Source organism: Anolis sagrei, chromosome 4 (assembly GCF_037176765.1).
Source record: "Anolis sagrei isolate rAnoSag1 chromosome 4, rAnoSag1.mat, whole genome shotgun sequence".
Taxonomy (NCBI): domain Eukaryota; kingdom Metazoa; phylum Chordata; class Lepidosauria; order Squamata; family Dactyloidae; genus Anolis; species Anolis sagrei.
In genome coordinates, this window is record NC_090024.1 from 237,244,902 (window position 1) to 237,268,051 (window position 23,150).

Below are 23,150 nucleotides of genomic sequence, written 5' to 3' on the forward strand. Positions count from 1 at the left end.
TTCACTCCAAAGTTGGAACAAAGCAGTCTGAACTGGCCCAATTGGCTTCAGGGATTTGACAACATCAATTCCATGGTTCTGCTAAACAACACCATTCCTACCATAGCACTGCCTTTCCATGGTGATGGGATTGTGTGCTCATGCCCAGAAAAAGGCTGTGCCAATGATTATCCCATACCATAAAACCCTATGATGGGATTGTGACAGAACATGACATTCCCAAGTTGGAAGGCAATCAGCAATATACTGGAATACAGCAGAAGGAAACAATGACAAAAACTTCTACAATACACTGAGAAAGAAACACCTGACATCCAACCAGAAAATATCAAAGATATGGAACAACTATACTAGATACCAAATTATATATATATATTATTTTATTTTTATTTATTTATTTATTTATGGTATTTGTAGCCCAGCTTTCTCAGCCTTACAGCAACTGAAGGTGGCTTACAGAAATTGACAGAATTTGATGCCATATATTCATAAAGTACAATTAAAACCATTCAACCTAATATTATAAAAACCATATAAACCATTATCAATCAATTGATTGATATAAACCATTTAAACCATTTAAAACATATCATCAACAATGTTGTCCTGTTAAAATCATTGTCCAGCAGCATCGTCTAGTCATTCTGTGTTCATTCTTCCTATTTCATAATTATTTATTCCGCTGCATTTCCAAACACTTGTTCAAAGAGCCAAGTTTTTACTCTCTTTCTGAAGTTCTGGAGGAAGGGGGCCAATCTAATACCCCTAGACAGGGACACAGCCAAGGGGCCACCACTGAGAAGGCACTGTCTTGCATCCCTGCCAGATGCGCTTTCAAAGAAAGCAGGATCAAGAGCAGACCCTCCCCAGACCATCTTAAATTCCTAGATGGTTCATTGGGAGAGATACATTCGGAAGTAAGCTGGGCCAGAACCGTTTAGGGCTTTATAGGCTAAAGCTAGCACTTTGATTTGTGCCTGGGAGCAAACTGTCAGCCAGTGGAGTTTGCACAACAGAGGAGTTGAATGCTCCCTGAGTGCGGCTCCCGTTAGTAATCTGGCTGCCGCCCGCTGGACCATTTGAAGGTAACGAACAGTCTTCAAAGGCAACCCCATGTAGAGCACATTGCAGTAGTCTATACAGGATGTAACCAGAGCATGGACTACCGTGGCCAAGTCAGATTATATCACTGAGTGCAAAAATTATGATTATCTATGGCATCATGTGAAAACTGGATAGTAAAAAAAACCTAATAAGAAGAGAATTGGCTCATTTGAAATATTGTGCTGGAGGAGTATTTTATGAATACCATTGGTTGTTGTGTGTCTTCAGCTGATTTGTGAAGCTGAGAGTGTGTGGCAACTTTCCTTGGTCAGTAGCTTTCTGTGGCTAAGCAGGGACTCAAACCATGGTCCAACACTCAAACTACTACACTGCACTGTATTTCTAATAAGCCACAGGAAAAATACCTGCTGGGTTTTTTTTAATTGCAGGCATTATCTTTATTTGTTGTTGATTTTTAAGTATTTACAAGAGTTTAAAACTATCGAAAAATATCTCACTCAAGATGACTGCATAGTTCCTGGGAGCAATAATCTTTCCAGTGTGTAGAGACTGTATTTATTGCAAGCAGTTGTAGATTGCATTTATTCAGAGTTGCCTGCTGTCAGGGCCACCTTTATCTGATGATGACTCATTCTGCATCTTCTCCCCCCTTTCCCGCTACGTTTTATTATTCGGTGTTGAAAGTTACTGTAATTCCTTTTGGATTTGTATATTTGTATACTCCCTCTTTTGTTCATCGCATAGGCTTTGTAATATATTGGCAAAATATCAATTACCATTTTTTCCTTGAGAGGTGTGTTTATTTATTGGTAACGTTCTAATTCATCATGTGTTGCTAGTAGTGTCGATTTTTCTAATTGTGCTCTTCCACATCTATCTGTAGTGAGTTCATTTGACTGTTTTGTCAGTCCATTTTAGATAACAATGGTGTTGAAGATGATTTCTGTTGTTGATCATCAGTCCTTCTCAATGTCAGCTGGGAAGTAAATCTATGCTGGGTTTTAGTCTGAACTTTGAAGGAACTCACCAAGGTGCTAAATAAAATTTAAGTAGGGGTCCAGAGCATTAGAAAGTGTTCATCCACTCTGTAGAATTGGCCTTCTCTAGTAGATAGTCCTGGTGCCTCGCCAAACTACAATTCCCATGATTTCATGGCATTGAGTCATGAAAGTTCAAACAGTGTTAAATTGTTGAAGGCTTTCATGGCCGGAATCACAGGGTTGTTGTAGGTTTTTTTGGGCTATATGGCCATGGTCTAGAGGCATTCTCTCCTGACGTTTCGCCTGCATCTATGGCAAGCATCCTCAGAGGTACCTCTGAGGATGCTTGCCATAGATGCAGGCAAAACATCAGGAGAGAATGCCTCTAGACCATGGCCATATGGCCCAAAAAAACTACAACAACCCGGTGTTAAACTGCCTTAATTCTTCACTGAAACACCTTTTCACCAGCACCACACCAGAGTCCAGTAATTCTATCTAAAAATGTTTATTAAAGAAAGTTGATGATAAGGGGAAAAGGGCAATTCCAAAAGGGTCAGTAGAATAGAAATACAAAATAGTAGTAATCAAAAATGACATGAAACATAAAGATAAGGAAACTAAAAACCACAGCAGTACTCCAAACATAAATCCATGAACAGGAACTTTTTCAAGGTAACCTCTCCAAGGAAGCAAAGGCATGAACAAGAACAGGAAATTTGAGAATACTTGAACCATGAGCTTGAGAGCAGAGACAGGAGAACCATCTTCTATAGCAATGTAGTCTTCTCTGAAACAAAACCACTTAATTTAAGCCCTCTAAGACACCCATGACATTATGCTTGAGACATCTGGACTTCAGGGTCTTATCTCAAACCCGCTGAGAATATCCAATTTGCCTGTTTTTCACTCCCTGCGTTCTCATGTCTAATATAGCCTCCCTGGAAAACTCCTCATCTGCCCAAGGCCTTTTCCCCAGGGAACGGGAACTTTCACTTTCCCATGTTGCTTGCGAATGAGACAGGAATCCAAAACATTGGCCTCATTTGCCTGCAATTGTACATTTTAAAGAACAACTAGAACAGCCAATGCTCATCTTTTTAAATGGTTTTACTTTGACAAATGTTTTAATGTTTATTATGTTTTTAATGTACTCTGTTTTACATGTTTTTCATTTTTCATTTTTTATGCAGTTAGTTCACTGTTGTTATTATTTCATACTATGTCATATTGCTTTGATGTGTCTGCATTTGTTTGGGCATTACATCTTTATCTTTTAATGTGAAAACTGCTCTGAGTCCCCTTGGGGAGAGAGGGAGGTCTAGAAATAAAGTTTTATAATTATTATTATAGTGTATTCTCCCTGAACATTCACAGACTTCTCACTTTGAAACCCATCATCTCCCTCATCCTCTGAACCTTCAGAAAAATCCTCTGACACTTGTTGGACTACAACAAGATTCCTCATTAGTGTCATGCACAAAATTATTAAAAATATTGTGTACACAATTATCTTCACACGGTGTATATAGTGTTTATGAAAGATAAATTATCTTTTTTGTTTATAATTGGGTCCTGTCTTCAGGATTCCTCATGATGCATGAATTTGCAAATATACAAGTATTTCAAAATCAAGGAAAACATTCAAAATCTAAAACACTTCTTGTCCTATGCATTTGGGACAAGAGATACTCAACCGGAATGGCAAGGAGAGAATATTATTTTTGGTTTTTTTAAATCCTCCGTTGGACAAATGAACTCACTTTCTCCAAAATGGAGGTAAGCCATTTCAATGTTTCTTTAAAATAAAGAGAATAGGATGAGTCATCAGCTGGTCCATGGAAAGGGTGTATATATAGCTCTGTTGCGCAGTACATGCTCTGCACGTAGAAGATACCAAATTCAAGACCCAGCTCCATTTTAATAGAGTTTCTATTGCAAAGATCTCATTGGTGGCAGCTGGCACGCACTGGGGAGGGAGGTCCTGATTGGCACTCCAAGCCATTTACCCAGGTTTGCAAGTCGTGGCATGTTAGTAATGCTGGCCTCACTCGTAAGGTACATACGTCAACTGAGATTTTTTTTTGCAGAGGTTATATAGCGCAATGTCGCAATAGTAGAATGATACTATGCTAGAACCCTAAAGGATCACATTTTGTACAAATGATTGAACAAAGGACGACAATGCCTCCCACATGCCAGTTACACAACACTGTGTATGTAACCTTGATTACAGGGTCTGTTCATATGCTCCGATATGGCATTTTTATGCATGAGCTATGTTAGTGGTTCCCAACCTTTGGTTTTCCTGGTGTTTCAGCTCCCTGATTTCATGACAGTTGGCCAATCTGGTTGAGGACCAAAGACTGGGAACCACTGGTCCATAGGTTCACATTTGCTGTAGAATTAATGCGGTTTAACACCACAAAATGCAATGGAATCCTGGGATTTATAGTTTGACAACAACAGTCTTTGGTAGAGAAAGCTAAACACCTTGTGAAACTACAACTCTCACAATTCCATAGCACTGAGCCATGGTACTGAAAGTGTTGTCAAAAACTGCATTAATTCTACAGCGTACATGCACCTATGTCAGTACCACTATTAGGCAGTTCCATAGTCCCTTTCACAAGTATTCTGTCCCTAGCACAAATCTGCAATCTGGGCTAGATCTACTATTTAAATCATTCTGTCACTGCACCTAATGGCAGTGAATTATACAAGCATACATACTGCAATGCAGATTATAGTGCTTTCTATGCAGGAAACAGCATTTTCTTCAAAGAAAATTATGGATGAAATTCACAATCATGGTTACAAATATTTAAACAAGAGTGGCACATTTGAAGCTGGTATGTATTCACATCCCCATTCATTCAGTGGAGTGGGGAATATATATGGACTCATTAAATAAATCCAATTTGGAATAACCAGTCAAATGTTTCTGTGAGTGACAGGAGTCTGTTACTTGGCATGCTACACACTGACATTTCTTCACACCTCTTCCTCTAGTAATTTCCACCATGAAGAGGAATTGCAACAAGGAGAATGCTTTTGATTGTCATACTGGAAATCGCTGGTGTATGTAACTGGGATTAGAAATGTCAATCTGCTGCATTCTGATCAAAAGGAGAGTAGACCTCTATCACTCACAGCAGCTGCTTCCCATCCGTCTAGATTGGGAGGAAGGTACAGCTGAGAAACACTACTTAGTTATTAATCCGAGTTAGTTACTTGAGTAAGAAGCTGTTCTAGAATCATGGCAGGGGCCACTAAATTTTCCCAGAAGGCCCATAAAAGGAGAAATTGAACAATAGCCTTTCATTATCCCTTGCCAATGACTACTACTCAGAATCTTGCTGTAGCTATCCATTTTTCCAGCCCCTTAACAATGATCCAAGTTAGTGTCCGTTGCCGCATAGCGTAACAACATATGCCATAGTTTTAACTCTGTGCCAGGCAAAGAAGTGCTTCCCTTTATCTGTCCCAAATCTCTCATCGTTCTGCTCCTGACGTTGTTGCTGACGTACGTGCTGCTTCTTGAAAAGCATGTCTCCCAGCTCAATCCAGAAAATAGGTTATGGGGGATCATCACACTACGACTTAATATTGTCACATCCTACTCCCACAAGCCCGCAACACAAATGTTCAACTTGCATCCAGCATCTGTCACTTGGCACCAGCCATTTTTGTGTAATTGAGATGCAAATTCTGTCAACTACATGTAACTAGAATGCGCCAATTAGAATCAGATGACCCAGCTCCAGACTCATAACTCTATATCAGCCATGTTGCCTGACCTTGATCTTGATAAATAAGCAGAGGTTTTTTGCATAAATCCAACAGTAGAAGAAGAACGCTAATGTAGGATTTTGTCATTTATCACCAGCTGTCACTGTGCCATTGAATACTTTACAGGCTGATCTGTAAAACATCCAAGAGCAAACCTGTCAGACCATTTCTCATTATTGATTTTGATGCTGTTAATACCAAACTCTGCTAATTGCAAGAGATAAAACAAGAATGTCTCTTTCTGCCCAGGGAGGTCACTTTGGATTCTCTAGCAGTGGGAAGTTTTAAAAGGCACAGTGTTTCAGCACTTTGTGTTTCCCAAAAGGACACACTTATTGTCAAAATCAGAAATTTCCAAGGTGCATTAAAAATGCATGTGACCATGTAAATGCCATATCCCTTAATGAATCCTCTGTCATGACTTTTTCAGTTGCATTTGAAATGTCCCAGTTTCCTTCTCCTCCTTTTTTCCCCTTTGCCTTCAGCAGACCTCAACTGCTGCAAGCTCAGTTCAAAGGGCATGCAATTAACTCAGTGTTTGCTCTTCCCAGTCAGCTCAGGCAAAAGCAAATTGTTGCAGCTCCTCCTAGCTCAGTGTTTCTTTGATTGTAGGAGTACTATAAATCCCAGCAACTATAACTCCCAAATGACAAAAATCAATCCCCAACCCCACCAGTATTCAGCTTTGGGCGTATCAGGTATTTGTGGCAAATGTGGTCCAGTGAATGAAAATACATTCTGCATATCAGATATTTACTATATGATTCATAACAATAGCAAACTACAGTTATGAAGTAGCAATGGAAGCAATTTTATGGTTGGGGGTCACCACAATATGAGGAACTGTACGAAGGAGTTGCAGCATTAGGAAGGTTGAGAATCACTGATGTAGGGCAAAAGGACTCCTGAGTTCTTATTAAAAAATATCTTCTGCAAAAAATTGTTTGCTACCTTTTCCCTCAAGGTGTGGGCTAGGCAGGGACATGGCATGTGGCATGATTCTGCCAGCTCTCCTCATTACATCTCGTGATCACACTGCATAAAGATGTCCCCTCAATATTAATTACATATCTATCTGATTTGCTCCCACTGCCTGTTGCAGGAGGCGAAAAGCAAAGGAAAATAGATCATATGAGAGCAGCTCGGATTGCTTCGAGGTTGTCATAAAATATTTGTTCTGCCGGCAGCTCAAGTTCAATTTCATTTTATCCCTACAGCAGGCAAATAAGGTATACCTTTTATAAAAAAAAATACTAGAAGACTCTTATTGAACCTTCAGATTATTAAAAGCATATTTAATTCATTTCCCTGTCTTTCTGTGGATGGTTTCCCTGTACTTTTGTTTTCTGAGGTCAAAGAATAATGAGGAAAAAAAGACATCACTGGAGTAAAATGGACAGGACTTTTTGTGGGTTGAGAGCATTATTCCATCCCTGCCAACAATCCTTTCTCCTTACCACTGTATTTGTGGCTCTATTATGCCAGATGTTGACAGGATGTACTTCCAGTTCTGGTGAGACCAGAACATAAACCATGTCATGTGATCACTTCATTGCTGGAAGAAAGGGTATAGTACAGGTATGGGCAAACTTGGGCCCTCCAAGTGTTTTGGACTTCAACTCCCACAATTCCTAACAGCCTCAGGAGGGGGTCTTGAGATGATGGCAAGGCAACAGGGGAGTTCAGAAAAGAAGCTCAAGTGTCACATGCCCCCATTAGCAATTTTATTTATTTGCCCATGCCTGTTCTAGTCTCTCCAGCAACACACATCGGAATTGTTGTTCCCTCGTGTTGCTACTTCACTTGCCTCATTTCCAGCAGACCTCTGAACAAACCTCTGAGGAAGCTTGCCACAGATGCAGGTGAAACATCTGGAGATAATGCTACTGAAACATGTCCATGCATCCTGAAAAACTCACAGCACTCCAACATCAGAATCATTGCTGGCAAAGTCAAAGTATGGAAATCAAGTACCATAAAAAGTATCTAATAGTAAAGGTAAAGGTTTCACCTTGACATTAAGTCTAGTTGAGTCCGACCATGGGAAATTGTGCTCATCTCTATTTCAAAGCCAAAGAGCTGATGTTGACCATGGACACCTCCTAGGTCATGTCGCTGGCATGACTTCATGGAGCTCTGTTACAAAGTTCCAACAGAGAGTTCCAACTATTGAGAAATATGAGTATCCCTTACCCAAAATGTTTGGATACCACAAGTGTTTTGGGTTCCTCTTTTTTTTTTGGTCAAATTTATTATGGACACCTGTATTTGCATGTAAAGGTAAAGGTTTTCCCTGATATTAAGTCTAGTCATGTCCGACTCTGGGGGGTGGTGCTCATCACCATTTCTAAGGCAAAGAACCAGTGTTGTCTGTAAACATCTCCAAGGTCATGTGGCCAGCATGACTGCATGGAGCACCGTTACCTTCGCACCAAAGCAGTACCTATTGATCTACTCCCATTTGTATGTTTTTAAACTGCTAGGTTGGCAGAAGCTAGGGCTAACAATGAGAGCTCACCACATCCCATGGATTCGAACCACCAACCTTCCGATCAGCAAATTCTGCATCTTAGCGTTTTAATCTGCTGCACCACCACTGCCCCTAAGAATTGATTAAAATATCTAATAGTGGTCTTTTACCCATGCTGTTAGTTGTCCCATAAGTGCAACATTTTGGATATGTTGTGTACGGTACTGGTCTAATAACACTCTTCCATCAAAAAAAAAAACTAGTGGCTAAGTTAGCTGGAAGAATCTGGGAACTCTAGTTCAAAATAGTAATGGTAATAACTCCTTATCTTTCAGCTTTGGTTGTGCTTGGATGAAAAGGAAGGGGAAGAGGAAGAGGAAAAGGGGAAAGCGAACAGAAAGGGGAAAAGAGAGAAAAGGAGAAGAAATTCCTTGTCTCTATTCCCTTCAGTTCTAGATCAATTCATTATTGGGGTAGCTGACAAATGAGAATGGAGAGAGCAACACAAAGAGTCACACATCCACACAGCATGTCATTGCAGTATCATTTTGATCCATCCCTCACATCAGGTGCATTCATCAGTTGGATTACTCCTTTTATCGTTGCTCTTCCAGAAGATATTAAACATAAAACAATGAGGAGAAAAAAGGAAGCCAGTTCCTTCAGAACAAGCCACAATGGAGACAAGGTTATTCTGGAGATGGAAACTAAGTCTGTGTCTATAATCATAGGAACTTAACCCTCTCAGGATAGGAAAACAGTTCAATTTCCAAGAGAAGATAACCCTCAAATGCATAACAACTACAGATGTGTCTCAGAAAAAAAATAAACATGTCCATACATAAATAGGACCAAATAGTAAGAAGCAAAGCTTTTGAAGGTACAAGAAGGAAAGTATGAGTTTCCCTGCTGTCACAGCAAGATTAACAAAGACATCGAAGAGACTGGGCTTCCAGCCCATTCAGGTTGATGCAACCCCATCCAGATCACTCCCCGAGTGCTTGCACTTAATTACAGATAATAAGCATGAATTCTTATAATTATTTACTGGGCAGCTTAAAGTTGAGGGGGGAGGGAGCTCTAAAGAACTAGAATCACACGCTTGGAAGGGCCAATGGCCACCTCGTTCAGCACCATGCTATGCAGAAATACAGAACTGAAGTCCTTCTTTCTTGAAGATGGCCACCCAACCTCTGTTTACACTTCCAAAGAAAGCTAGTCCACCATCCTTAGCAGTAATCTATTACACTGTCAAATGAGCTCCTACAGTTTGAAAAACATCTTCCTAACATTTAGGTGGAATCTCTTTTACTGTAATTTTGAATCCATTGGGTTGTGTTCTGATTTTTGGAGACGCAGAAAGCAAACTTCCTCTACTTTCCACATGACCTCCCATCAGATATTTAAGGAACCTATCATGTCACCTTTCCATCTTCTCTCCTCCAGAATTTCCTCATAAGGGTTTAACCATTCCTCTGGACATTTTCCAGCTTGTGGATATCCTTCTTGAACTGTGAAGTCCAGAACTGGACAAAGCATTCAAGGTGAAGTTTAGTCAACAAAGAAGAGCGTCGGACTATGCTTTCCCTCAATATGGGCATTGTGCTTTTGTTGATGCACCCCAGACCTGCACTGGCATTTTTGACTGCTGCAACCACCCAATACCACTGTGAAGACATTCACCTGATTTCATAATGTTTACAAGTTTGAACCTGCTTCCCACCTTGATGTGCGACCTCTACACTTGAATGCAGTTTGATAGCACTTTAACTGCCATAGGTTAGTGATATGGAATCATGGAAGTTGGAGTTTGGTGAGACTGAAGACTTTGCAAAACGATCATTCCCATTGTTCCATAACATTGAGCCATGGCAGTTAAAGTGGTGTCAAACTGCATTAATTCTACAGTGTGGATGCATCATAGGAATACTCTAGAAAGAGAATCCTGGTTGTCAGTCAGAAATTGCAATATGGCCCTAAATGGTTTCAGGGTAACAGTCTTATTTTGGCCAAAACTTGGCTTTTCAAGCTTTACCAGGAGCAAGTGATATAGTTGTTTTTGTCTAAATAATTATACAAAAGTGGGAGTGGAAAGTGGATTAAAAATATTCCAAACATGGTTGAAAATGACAGATAATAACCTTCGGAGTCCCTGAATCATTGTATGTGAACAATGTGCATGGACTTTCCTAAAGAATACACGTCCTGGAAGCAACATTTTCTGCACAATGAATTAATACACAAGGTATATCAAAAGAAAAATAGAAAAAAGATATATCTAAACAAAATTTACCTAGGAGTATAGAAGAGATCTATAAGTGTACTTATTATAGGCACATAAATTTGTGATGTGCAAGTAAGTAGCAATCTATATTATGTATATTGCACGGAAAGTTAAAATGCAGGAAACAATGAATAGAGTCCATCTGATCTTGCCTCATCTCTCTGATCAGGTTCACTTGTGACATGCATTGACCAAATTTTTCAACACAGCATTCATGAGATAAAGGGGCAACAGTAGGTATGACCTGAAAGCTTCTCAGCCCATAATAAATCTTAAACTGAATAGAAAATAGCTCTCTCATATTCCATTTCAATTGACAGAAGCAATTCTCAACCTTTGGTTCTCCAAATGTGTTCAGCACCTGCTCCAAAACACCTAACCATTGGAGAAGCTGATAGTGCCTTCTGAGAGTTAGAATTACAGAATCGTAGAGTTGGAAGAGACCACAAAGGCCATCCAGCCCAACTCCATTCTGTCATGTAGCAACACACAATTAAAGCCCTCCTGAAGGATGGCTTTGCAGCCTTTGTTAAAAACCCTCAAGAGAAGAAGACTCTACCACATTCTGAAATTGCATTCAATTGCCATCAAGATCAAAAGTGGGGATGGAGGGCAAAGTTTGAGAACTACTGGACCACAGGACTTGTGGACTCTCCCAACGCAACAATCTGGTACTCTTTTGGCTAGATAGTGATCCCAAGAGTGGGTTAAATCTTTAAGATCTGGGGGTTGCATTAAATCAAGAGAAACCCTTCTCTGGCTGTACGTCAGCAGTGGGTGGAGTGGTACACTCTCTTTCATGTCCAAAAACATTAATATGCATACATACATTCTTCAAAGTAGTGCTCTCACCTTGAGATTCCTCCTCACCCCCCTGAAGACTATTGAAATTGGACCAACTCCTGAGATATGGAAATCTTCACACACATACAGGCATTATGAGCCACTGTACATCGAGGAACATCATCAAAGCCATTCTTGACTCATCCCTGGTAATTCCTAAGAGGAAAAGTAAAGTGCAACCAGGGCTTTGGGGTAAATATTGCTTCATCTCCCCAACTACTTTACGGGAGTAATTCCCAATTCAGCTACCTCTGCTTATTTCCCTGAGGGTACAGATGCAACTTCCATGTGTCAAGGGATTACATGCTAAGAATTTAAATCCTCAACTATTTCATCATTGCATGCAAGCATTAAAGTAGTTTTCTCCCCACTTCAGGAAGAAATCTGAAGTTCTTTCACAGCATTCTCCCTGTATTTGAACATTCCCAAGTGTTGCACAGGCATTATTACGCTTAGGAAAGCCCACCCATTTTCTTCTGCTCGAAGCCCCATTGTGTTCCACACAAGAAACTCATTTTCTGTACAGAAAAAGGTTCATTGCACAGAATACTTGAACCAGTAGGAAGAAAAGGAGGAGGGAATTCAAAACAATCTTAACAGATTAGAGAGGTGGACCAAAATGATCAAAATGAAGTTCAACAGAGACAAATGCAAGATTCTCAACTTAGGCAGAAAAAAATGCAAAAATACAAAATGAGGGACGTCTGGCTCGATAACTTGGAGATCTTGGAGCCCTCATGGACAACAAGTTAAACAAGTTAATCTTGTATCCATAGTATGACTTACATGTACATAATATCATGAGGCACCTTAAAAAGCTAATGAGATTTTGGCCTGCATCAATAAGAGTCTAGTGTCTAGATCCAGGGAAGTCATGCTACCCCTCTATTCTGCCTTGGTTAGACCACACCTGGAAAACTGTGTAATTCTGGGCACCACAATTGAAGAGAGATGTTGACAAGCTGGAATGTGTCCAGAGAAGAGAAACTAAAATGATCAATGGTCTGGACAACAAGCCCCATGAGGAGTGGCTGAAAGAGCTGGGCATGTTTAGCCTGCAGAAGAGAAGGCTGAGAGGAGACATGGTAGCCATGTATAAATATGTGAGAAGAAGTCATAGGGAGAAGAGAGCGAACTTGTTTTCTGCTGCCCTAGAGACTAGGATGTGGAACAATGGCTTCAAACTACAGGAAAGGAGATTCCACCTGAACATGAGGAAGAACTTCCAGACTGTGAGAGCTGTTCAGCAGTGGAACTCTTTGCCCCAGACTGTGGTGGAGGTTCCTTCTTTGGGGGCTTTTAAACAGAGGCTGGATGGCCATCTGTCGGGGGTACTTTGAGTGTGATTTTCCTGCCTATTAGTAGGGGGTTGGACTGAATGGCCCATGAGGTTTCTTCCAACTCTAGGATTCTATGGTTCTATGAATGTAGCAAACTGACACAGCCTCTTTTGGCCTTTGTGTTTTTCTCATTAACAACTTTTGGGCACACTTGCTTGGCCACACACGTCCCTGTTTTCATCTGTGAAATGTGCCTCCCTCAAAAAAGGAAACTTTTAAATTTTAAAAAATTGACAGATGAGGATAGGGATCATGCTGGATGCACAACCCCAGCCATTTCCTAGCCATGTATTATCAGATCCTGGCTTTTAGCAGAAATTTGCAGACCTCAGTTTTCCCGTTGAATGTAGCTGAGATCTAGAAACCTCCTTTTCCCATTTTAAACAAATGGGTTTTGTTACAAATCCCTCTTACACAGAGACAGATATTTATCTCAGAGTATTGTCCTTTTTTCGCCACCATTTTTCTCCCACATCTACATTTTTGGGAAAAAATAATACACCATAAAAAAATCATATCAGAAGCAACTTGAGAACATACTGCAAGTTGCTTCTGATGTCAGAGAATTGGCTGACTACAGAAACGTTGCCTAGGGGACACCTGGATGTATTGTTACTATCCTTCTGGAACTCTTTTCATGTCCCCGTAAGCTAGAGCTGACAGACGGGAGCTCACTCCCTCTCATGGATTTGAACCGGCAACCTTCACATCAGCAACTCAACCTTCACAGTGGTATTGGGTGGGTCAGCAATTCAGCTGGCACAAGGATTTAACCCATTGCACCACCACAATTATTAACTGTGCGCAAATGTACTTCTGCATTTCTGAGCCAATTCACAGCATCTGTCTCTGTGTTTTGCTGTGTGTTGTTCACAGCATGGTGGCAACACCTCACAGAGCCCTTTCCAGATCTTTTCCCAAGTCGAAGACAGTCCACCATCCCTGCCTGATACATTTTTTTCTACAGGTTTCCCTTTCCATTCATCCTCTGGATTAATCTCCTTTCCTTTATGATGCACCAAGGGACTGTTCACCGGTGACCCATGTCTTTAATCACCTAGTGAGAAAAAGTGGAAAGGAGAAAGAAATCATCTTTAGCCATTGTGGCAAAGAAGAGGCCAAGGTTTTCCAAGAACACCTCTTCACTCAATGGTGTATTGATTTCTCCTGCAGTACCAATACCATGCTATTCTTGTTCTTATATTTCTCAGCACTGGTGGCAAACAAGAGCATGTGTAGAGGAAAATAAATGTTGAAAATACACAAGGGTTGCAAACCCTCCAGCATAGGCACAAATACCTTTACATGTCAATTGCTTATACAACCCCCATGTAAAACATCAGCATTATGTACACATATCAATGACTGGAAGCCAATGCACAGTCTGCAACTACAGTGTACAGTATGGAGCTACAATGCACAATCCACTATGCATAAGGTACAAAATTGTGCTATGCACAACTCTCCTCCTGCCATTGTCAGCAAAATTCATCTCTTATATAGTTAATAGTGTATCCACACTTACTGTAGGTAAAGGTAAAGGTAAAGGTTTTCCCCTGACATTAAGTCCAGCCGTGTCCGACTCTGAGGGTTGGTGCTCATCTCCATTTCTAAGGCCAAGAGCCGGCATTGTCTGTAGATACCTCTAAGGTCATGTGGCCCGCATGACTGCATAGAGTGCCCTTACATTTCCACCGGAGAGGTACCTATTGATCTACTCACATTTGCATGTTTTTGAACTACTAGGTTGGCAGAAGCTGGGGCTAATTTATTTATTTATTTATGTACAGTATTTATGTTCCGCCCTTCTCACCCCGCAGGGGACTCAGGGCAGATTACAGTGTACACATATATGGCAAACATTCAATGCCAATTTGACATACAACATATACAGTCATACACAGAGGCTATTTAACTTTTTCTGGCCGCCAGGGGAGCTGTCGCTTTCATCGTCCATCTGCAACACTGATGAAGTACTTCCGCATTCCTCGCATGCTTTTTGTTGGAGTGCTTTGCTAGAGTCTTTTTTATGGCCTCATAAATTAGTTAATTTAGCCTCCCCACACAAGGTGGTACCTAATTTTCCTACTTGACAGATGCAACTGTCTTTCGGGTTGCAAAGGTCAACAACAGGCTACACAATTGGTTAGAAGCCCACTCCAACCCGGGCTGGCTTCGAACTCATGACCTTTTGGTCAGAGTGATCTTAATGCAGCTGACACTCAGCCAGCTGCACCACAAACAGCGGGAGCTCACACTGCTCCCCAGATTTGAACCTGCAACCTTTCAATCAGCAAGTTCGGCAGCTCAGCAGTTTAACGCACTGCGCCACTGGGGGCTCTCTGTACGTATGTCAATAACCAAGTGTCATCTGTGCTGTTGCAGAGAGATGGGAGCTAAACACATCTCCAGAGACACTTGGGACACAACTAGATTTACTATTATTATGTTTTGTTCTACAGCCTTGGGTTTGTTTTTTAATTTATTTCCTTGCTGTTGTTCTTGTTTCTGCTCCTTTGTGTCTAACAAGAACCACACAACTCCCCCCCCTTTTTTTTCTTTCAAATCCCTGTGTTTGTTGTTTGACAGTTACAAGGAGAACATAACTCCCTTGTAGCAACAGCTCCACCAGCTCCATGATGGTTTCCAAACACAAATCAAAGTGATAGGCATGATCTATACAGCTTGAGTCCTGATCGTCTGAAGGACCATATTCTCCTATATAAACCTGTCTGGACTTTGAGATCATCAAGAGAGGCCTTTATCTCAGTCCTACAACATTCACAAGCATGTCATTGTTTATTCATTCAGTCGCTTCTGACTCTCCATGACCTCATGGACCAGCCCACACCAGAGCTCCCTGTTGGCCATCACCACCCCCAGCTCCTTCAGAGTCAAGCCAGTCACTTCAAGCATACCGTCCATTCATTTTTGCCCTTGGTCAACCCTTCTTCCTTTTTCCTTCCATTTTCCTGAGCATCATTGTCTTCTCTAATCTTTCCTGACTTCTGATGTGGCCAAAGTACTTCATGTTTAGCCTGAAGAAGAGAAAGCTGAGAGGAGATATGACAGCCATGTATAAATATGTGAGAGGAAGCCACAGGGAGGAGGGAGCAAGCTTGTTTTCTGCTTCCTTGGAGACTAGGATGCGGAACAATGGCTTCAAACTACAAGAAAGGAAATTCCATCTGAACATGAGGAAGAACTTCCTGACTGTGAGAGCCGTTCGGCAGTGGAGCTCTCTGCCCCGGAGTGTGGTGGAGGCTCCTTCTTTGGAAGCTTTTAAACAGAGGCTGGATGGCCATCTGTCAGGGGTGATTTGAAAGCGATATTCCTGCTTCTTGGCAGGGGGTTGGACTGGATGGCCCATGAGGTCTCTTCCAACTCTTTGATTCTATGATTCTATATTTGCCTCCAATGGACAGTCGGGCTTTATTTCCTGAAATATGGACTGGTTGAATCTTCTCGCAGTCCAAGACACACTCAGAATTTTGCTCCAGCAAAAGCATCTCTCTTCCTTTGCTCAGCTTTCCTTATGGTCCAGCTCTCACATCCATAGATTACTACGGGGAATACCATTGCTTTGACTATGCAGATCTTCATTGCCAGTGTGATGTCTCTACTCTTCACTATTTTATCGAGATTGATCATTGCTCTCCTCCCAAGAATCAAACGTCTTCTGATTTCCTGGCTGCAGTCTGCATCTGCAGGAATCTTTGCACCTAGAAATAAAAAGTCTGTCACTCCCTCTATTTGCCAGTTATTAATCTTGAGAATGTAGGTGAGGACCTTTTTGGTGGCTGCTCTCAGGCTCTGGAATGTCCATATTAGGAAAAAACTAGACTGGTTCCCTGCATGGTATCTTTCCATTGGTTCTTTTTTATTTCAACAGGCCATTGGGAATATTGTTTACTTGGAAAGGACTTTTTGTCCTGTGTGATGCATTGGATTCATTTACTGCTTGAATGGCTGTAGCAAGATCCTACACCACAGTCTATGTTTCACAAGTGTTAGTGAATTGCAAACAGCTGCATCAGGACCTTCTAATGCTCACAGGTCACTTCCAGTAGACATTGGTCACTCTGGTTCTGCTCCAGTCCTTCATAGCTGATGCCCAGATGAGCATCAAGAAGCACTCCAATGTCACTCCTTTGCAAAATATGGTGTTAGTCACAACAAGTGAATATGGACATTGCAAAAACTGCTCAGTTCGATTTTGTGCATCATTTATGAAGATGTAAGTCCCAAATATAATACCAGATTGTGTACTTAAATCACTTTTAATTACAGACTCCACACTAGTTATTCAGCAGATTAGAGACCACTGCACTGTCAATCTCCAGAAATCATCCAAATGGGGGCTCAGCGATATGTTTTGTTTTATGTAAGTTACATTTTGAAATCACTTTTGTTTTAACTGGGTTGCATTTTAATTCACTTGCATTTTAAATTGGTGCCATTTTAATTTGGTTTTATGTTAATAAGTGATTAAATTGCAGACCACACATAGGTTTGGGATAAAATTCAAAACAGTCAAAGGAGTGGATCATCAAAAACCAAATATGTGGAAAATGGTGGGTGTCCATATATTGATTCATTACAGTCAGTCAGCATTCCATAGTTGAGTTTGACTTTTGCAGATTTGATTATTCAATGGTTTGATTAAAATGTTTTCTCTGGAAGTCCTTCAGTGTTACTGTATGGTCAACTTCTGTTGTAAATTGACCACAGAGTCACTGCAAAAGGCTTAGAGATGCCTAGAGATTTCTAGAGAGGTGTTTCTCCAGTTTAAAAAACTGATTTTTTATTTTGGATCTTTACTTTTTTGAAGGTCTTTTGACCTTAATCCTAGTGCATGTAGAGGGAAGATGGTAGTTATAGTTTCAAACTTTGTGTGTATTTACCTCCTTTTGCAAACCTCTTTCAACTTTTGTGTGCTGAAAATAAATCCATGTCTTATCATGAACAACAATGTCATCTACATTTTCTTCTTTCCTTGGGCCTGTTCCCTAAATACTCATCAACAGCTGAAGAAAAGCCTATGTATGATGTCTGCATAAATACCTTTGTATCAGGTAACAGTGGATTTCCTAGTCAATTTTATTATTGTTTTAAAGGATTCTTTTTGTTTGTTTGTTTGTTTGGCTGATTTATCCTGTGCAGCCTACATTGTAATATTTTGTGGAATATTTTTGAGGGGAGGGAAATATTTTCAAGCCATGGATGGTGGGATCCATGGAGACAGAATCAGTGGATATAGAAGGTAATTGTGTGTGTGTGTGGTGTGTGTGTGTGTGTGTGTGTGACAGAATAAAGGCTAAGCATCGTAAACAGGTTGTGAAAACATGGCTAATGTACTGGTGTCACTCAAGCAAAACAACCATGAAATTGGTGATGCTCAACACTGCAGAATACATTTGTTTGGCCAGAACCATTCCTAATTTTCTCTTCTAGTATTAAATATACACACACACTGGACAATGATCTGTTGCCATCATAAAGTTGCTTCTGAAATTCTGCTTGTGGACATCTTTAATTCTTGAAGTTCTGCATTAGCCTGTTGGAGCATTCTGAACTCATGTGAGATAAATATGGAAGGAGTGGTGCATGTACCCTTCTCTGTCCCCGTTCCCATTGGTGTCCACACATAGATGGAGACTTCCTGAACAGCAAAACTCCTTCTATCTGTAGGGGTTCTCCATGCAATTAGAAACACTGGCTATCCAAATTGGCCAATGATTTGGATAGCCTTCATAGATAATGGACTCCCTTTTCTACAGAAAGTCCCTACCTATGCGTGGTGGGTGAGAGATGCAATGGTCGAGCCATGTGTCCCTTCTTCACACCATTATTCCACACATTGTTAGACCAGCTGAAGAGGACTTTTGATTTGCCACTGAAGCAATTCAGCAGCAAATCATTTCCTTCCGTTCATGTACACATCCTTGTGCCACCACAGCCGATGCACCTTTATAGATTATTGATACACTAATGTCTATCCATACTTATAAAGTGATAAAACTCTACAGAAATACAGAGTGCCCAATATTAGTTTGATTGATTATGTGTCATTCTGTGATGATCCATTTCGAGCTAAGTTTTAGGGAGCATATCAATCAAAACACTCATCCAGAAAGAATTTTGATGCAGTCATGCATACAGTCTCATCAAAATCATATTTTCTGCAGTTTCCGAAGGCATGATCTGTAACATGTATTGAGGAGAAATGCCAAGAAACCAAAGGAAGGGAGATCCACAAACTGAGTATTGACCACTTCTGGTAGAAATACTGATTAAAAAATAAAAATAAATCAAAGCAGAATTCAGGTAGCATGCAATGTGAACAAGAAGAACAAGACAGAAAGGCTGTCTTGTTGGTATTCTAATTCACAGAAGAGCACTGTTGTAAAGACATATCCCCAGTCAAGTCAAATGGTCCTTGCAACAAAATGTCTCCCTACTGAGCGCTGTTCAGGATTATAGCCCATTAGCTATATCATCTAGTAGAAGAACACAACAAGAGCCATACTGGACCATATCAAAGCCTTCGCTAGACAGGCATTGAGTGTCTTGTGACCACTTAGTGTACTTGATCCTTGCTAGACAATCTGTGGCCCCAACATCACCTTAGAGTTCCTTTCTCTATAAAAAATATTATTCTGCATACCATAGATCCCACTGGATGCTTTTGCTATCATCCTTCCATGCTTGGGTACCACTTTTTCATTTACATAAGAATCCATGCTTGGATAACAATTTCTCAACTATATCTCACTAGGCTTTCTTGTACCAGGCTATGAGTACTTTACCAGTGTAGCGTACAAATAACCACCATGGGTAATGCAGGTAACTGCTGGAAGGCCTAAAAAAATGGAAGCAGGTGCAAACAACCAATCTATCTATCCTTTCACATTTCCTGATTTAGCACCAGTTTGGAGGGTTTCCAGATGAACAAAGCAGTAACAACAGCCTGCAGACCCTCTCCAGATGTTTCAGCTATGACTCCTAACTCTGCTCACCATGGCCAGCAGTTGGAAATGATTGAGGCTGTCATCTCAAACATCTGGAAGTAATAGATCACACTTTATGTAGCCAGGTAATTAGTGTAGTTAGTGACATAAAGACTGGGAGAGATTGAGAGAAAGATTGCGAGAGAGTGATAAACCTGCAGCAAAGAGCCTCTTGCTTGCGTGAGGACTCTCCTCACCATTTTGAACTACTGGTACCTGGATTCTGAATCATGTGAAGAGTCTCCATAGATGCAAGAGGTTCCCTGTTTCAGGCTCAACACTTCTCAAGGACCCAAAAGAAGTGAAAGAGCTAGTATGTTCTACTCTGCAGATGTTAAGGTAAAGCTGAGAACACCTGAGCTGAGCTACTACTTATCCATCACCAGCACTTTGAGACTCAACCAAGGATTTTGATCTTGGTTTTCCATAAACAAGTGAAGCACTCTTGTCTCCATGGTCATGCCAGCTCCATAATTTGTTCCATGACAAATTCATACATTTAGTGATCTTCCATTCACTGGATTGTTTTGTATGTGCTGCAGTTTTAAAACCAAGAAACCCCAATTCAAATCTCTCAGCAAACCTCATTTTATTAGGAGACATACCAGTTCCTTGCAGGCTTTGCTGCATCACCTAAATTGCAACCTGTAGCAGTGAAGTTGGCCTACTTAACAGTTACTCTGAGGATTAGAATGAGATTATGGCCTAATTCCTATTGTTAATCCTAATTATAGAAGACCCATTGACTCAGTGGGATTGACCTACAGTATGTGCTGATTCATAATTTAACAATTGAGTCAATGGATCTATTTCAGTTGGGATTAACCAATGCAATATTATGTGAAGAATCCTATACAATCTAAAAAATGCTTCTTTTTCTATGATCATCCTCATCATCAACCATTATGATCCTAAAGTTCTTCCTTCTTTCTCTCTATGATGTGTGGCTCTGATATCTTTAGGGTGTTGAAGCCACTCTGAGCTTTAGTTCAAACTTTAAATGAGACCTTTAAGGCAATGAACCTTTTGCAGAGTAGATTTCGTCAGTTTGGATAGTTCATATCATGCCAACCATCCATTGGCTATGACAACTAACTAATTGGAAAAAGGAATTAATCATATGCTTAGATACATTCTTGCCTTTATCTATTCCTTGATCACTAGCTGTGCCCAATTCTTGAGAGATCTTCCAAGCTTGGCCAGATGTTGTTATGTTTAACTAAAGACATTCTACATTCAATGCAAACCTTGCTTCTGCCCAAGATGGGCCATTTGGCACCTGCCATCCTGGTGTTGGCTTACCTGATGATCACATACATGACGGAACAGTTGCCCACCAGCCCCACGATGCACACTATGGAGTAGACAATCACGATGGTGACCTTGATGCCCATGGGCAAGAAGCCGTCAGTTGTCCCATTGTGAAACCAGTCGCCCAAGGTGATGTTCCACAGGGATGAGTCATTAACCAGCCTCCGCATGTAAAGAAGGTCAGCTTGGGTGTGGAAAAGCGGATCCATCTTAGTTGTGGCAAGACTGTGGTAACCAAGCTCAGCCTAGATTTGCAAGGTGGAGGAGAGGATACAGAGTTAATTCAGATAACACAGTTTTCTGGCACAGTTACACCCAGGGGACAAGGTTTTCGAAAAGGCATGCAACATCCACACCATATGAACATACATGCTTGCTAATCAGAACACACATTTTCTATACCCACTTCAAGAAAGACAGGCAAAAGGGACAGCCTTGGATGGGCAGAGACTTTTCTGAAGGTACTTGCAAGCTGAACACAATGCAGTCATTTTCACGCCCCTTTGCACAAAGAATGAGATTGCAAATATATCTCTGGGGAGCTGGGCTCCTTGCTGGACTGGTTCATTAGCAAGACCCTTCTGTGCATGCCTCGAATATCTATCACCCATCTTTGCTTCCTGTTGCAAAGAGACCTTTGCAAACGAACCCTTCAATGTTGGCAGGTAAATTAGCTCCAATGCAGGATCGAGGGAGGTGTGTGCATGGGGAGGGGAGAAAGAATGCGGAGTGAGGGGAGTTATTAATAGCCATCCTTCCTTGGAAAGAATCATGCATTTCCTGCTAAAACTGCAGTCAGCCTGGTTCCCCCCACACACATAAATAAAGGAGCTCAGGGTGAACTTAAAGAGGATGTGCCACCTCCTTACCTGGGTGTAGGTTTCTTGTTGGAAATTGCAGGTCTTTGATCCCTCTGATGGTCTTTTCAGCAGTGCCGTGGTCTACACATGATGTCCAGCAGCTGAGAACCGACCGAGACAAAGCACATCAAAAGGAGAGTGGTTTTTTTTCCCCTCTCCGTCTCTCTTGCTTTCTCTCTCTGGCTGCTTTCCTCTGGCTCTGAGGAACCAATGCTTTAGCAGAGATTTGGATGTGATGCGGAAGAAGAAAATTCCAACTTGCAGGGGAGAAAGGGGGTGGGGGTAAGCCAAGAAGAGGAACACACGCACTGCATACACGCACACACACGTATGCTCTTAACCTAAGTGGGAGTGGAGGAGGGGGAGAGCATAGGGAAGCTGAGCTTGCTACTTGCTAGTCATAAAAAAAATCAGATACAATGCAAAGTGCTCTTTCAGCGCAGGTAGTTTGAACTGCTGTTCCAAGCCAGTTCAATATGTCTGAAGCGTCAAACACCTGTAGGGAATGGGAAGGCAAGAATTGTGATGGAGGGGAGATCTTTTCTGTTGCTCTCTTCCCCTCCTGCGTCTTGGTTTCCATGCCCTGGCCCCTTTGAGAAGTGGAGTAGTTATGACATCATCCACAAACAGTTTACACAGCACAGCAAAGTTGGGGAAGTATTTCTTGGGTGGGATGGGGGAGGAGGAGAGAAGATGTAATCCCTTATTGACTAGTCAGCCACTGCAATACTTGTAATGCTGCTATACTCAAAACGCATGCTCTTCTTTTGCAACATGTCAATGCCTTTATGTTCCAGGAAGCCAGAGATGTATTCAAGCCAGAACTGTATAGACATGTTCACTGAACGGTTCAATGATAAGTGGATGGGCTGAAATCACTCTCTTAATTTTTTAACACAACCTTAACTTGGCTTCAGTCCAGAGTCAGCTAGAGACATCTACATCAGTGGGAGAGTGCACATAGTCTCCTATGGGTAGCTACCTGAACTATAAAGATGTTCTCCAAGGTGCTGATTCTTATCCACAAAGTAGCCTCTTTAAAGTAAAGTTTCATCACTCTATGATGCCATGACAATTGTCATGGCAACATCCTATGGAGTTGTGGCATTAGCAGTTTACAGAATGGGATTTAAAATTCACAGCCAGCATTCTAGTGTCCTAGCAAAGTACACATCCCAGGTTTCTAAAGGATGTT

The 23,150-nt window shown here is 41.1% G+C and overlaps 1 protein-coding gene across 1 annotated transcript in view; it reads right to left on the reverse strand.

The window, feature by feature from the left end:
• OPRL1 (opioid related nociceptin receptor 1) overlaps positions 1 to 22,521 on the reverse strand; it is a 35,109-nt gene extending 12,588 nt beyond the window's left edge. The window contains exons 1-2 of the mRNA XM_060771929.2: positions 21,965 to 22,521; positions 21,087 to 21,340 (exon numbers count right to left, since the gene is read on the reverse strand). Of these exons, the coding sequence (XP_060627912.1) occupies positions 21,087 to 21,304 (218 nt within the window). The 5' untranslated portion in view covers positions 21,305 to 21,340; positions 21,965 to 22,521. The remainder of the gene's footprint in view (positions 1 to 21,086; positions 21,341 to 21,964) is intronic.
• Between the last annotated feature and the right edge of the window lie 629 nt (positions 22,522 to 23,150).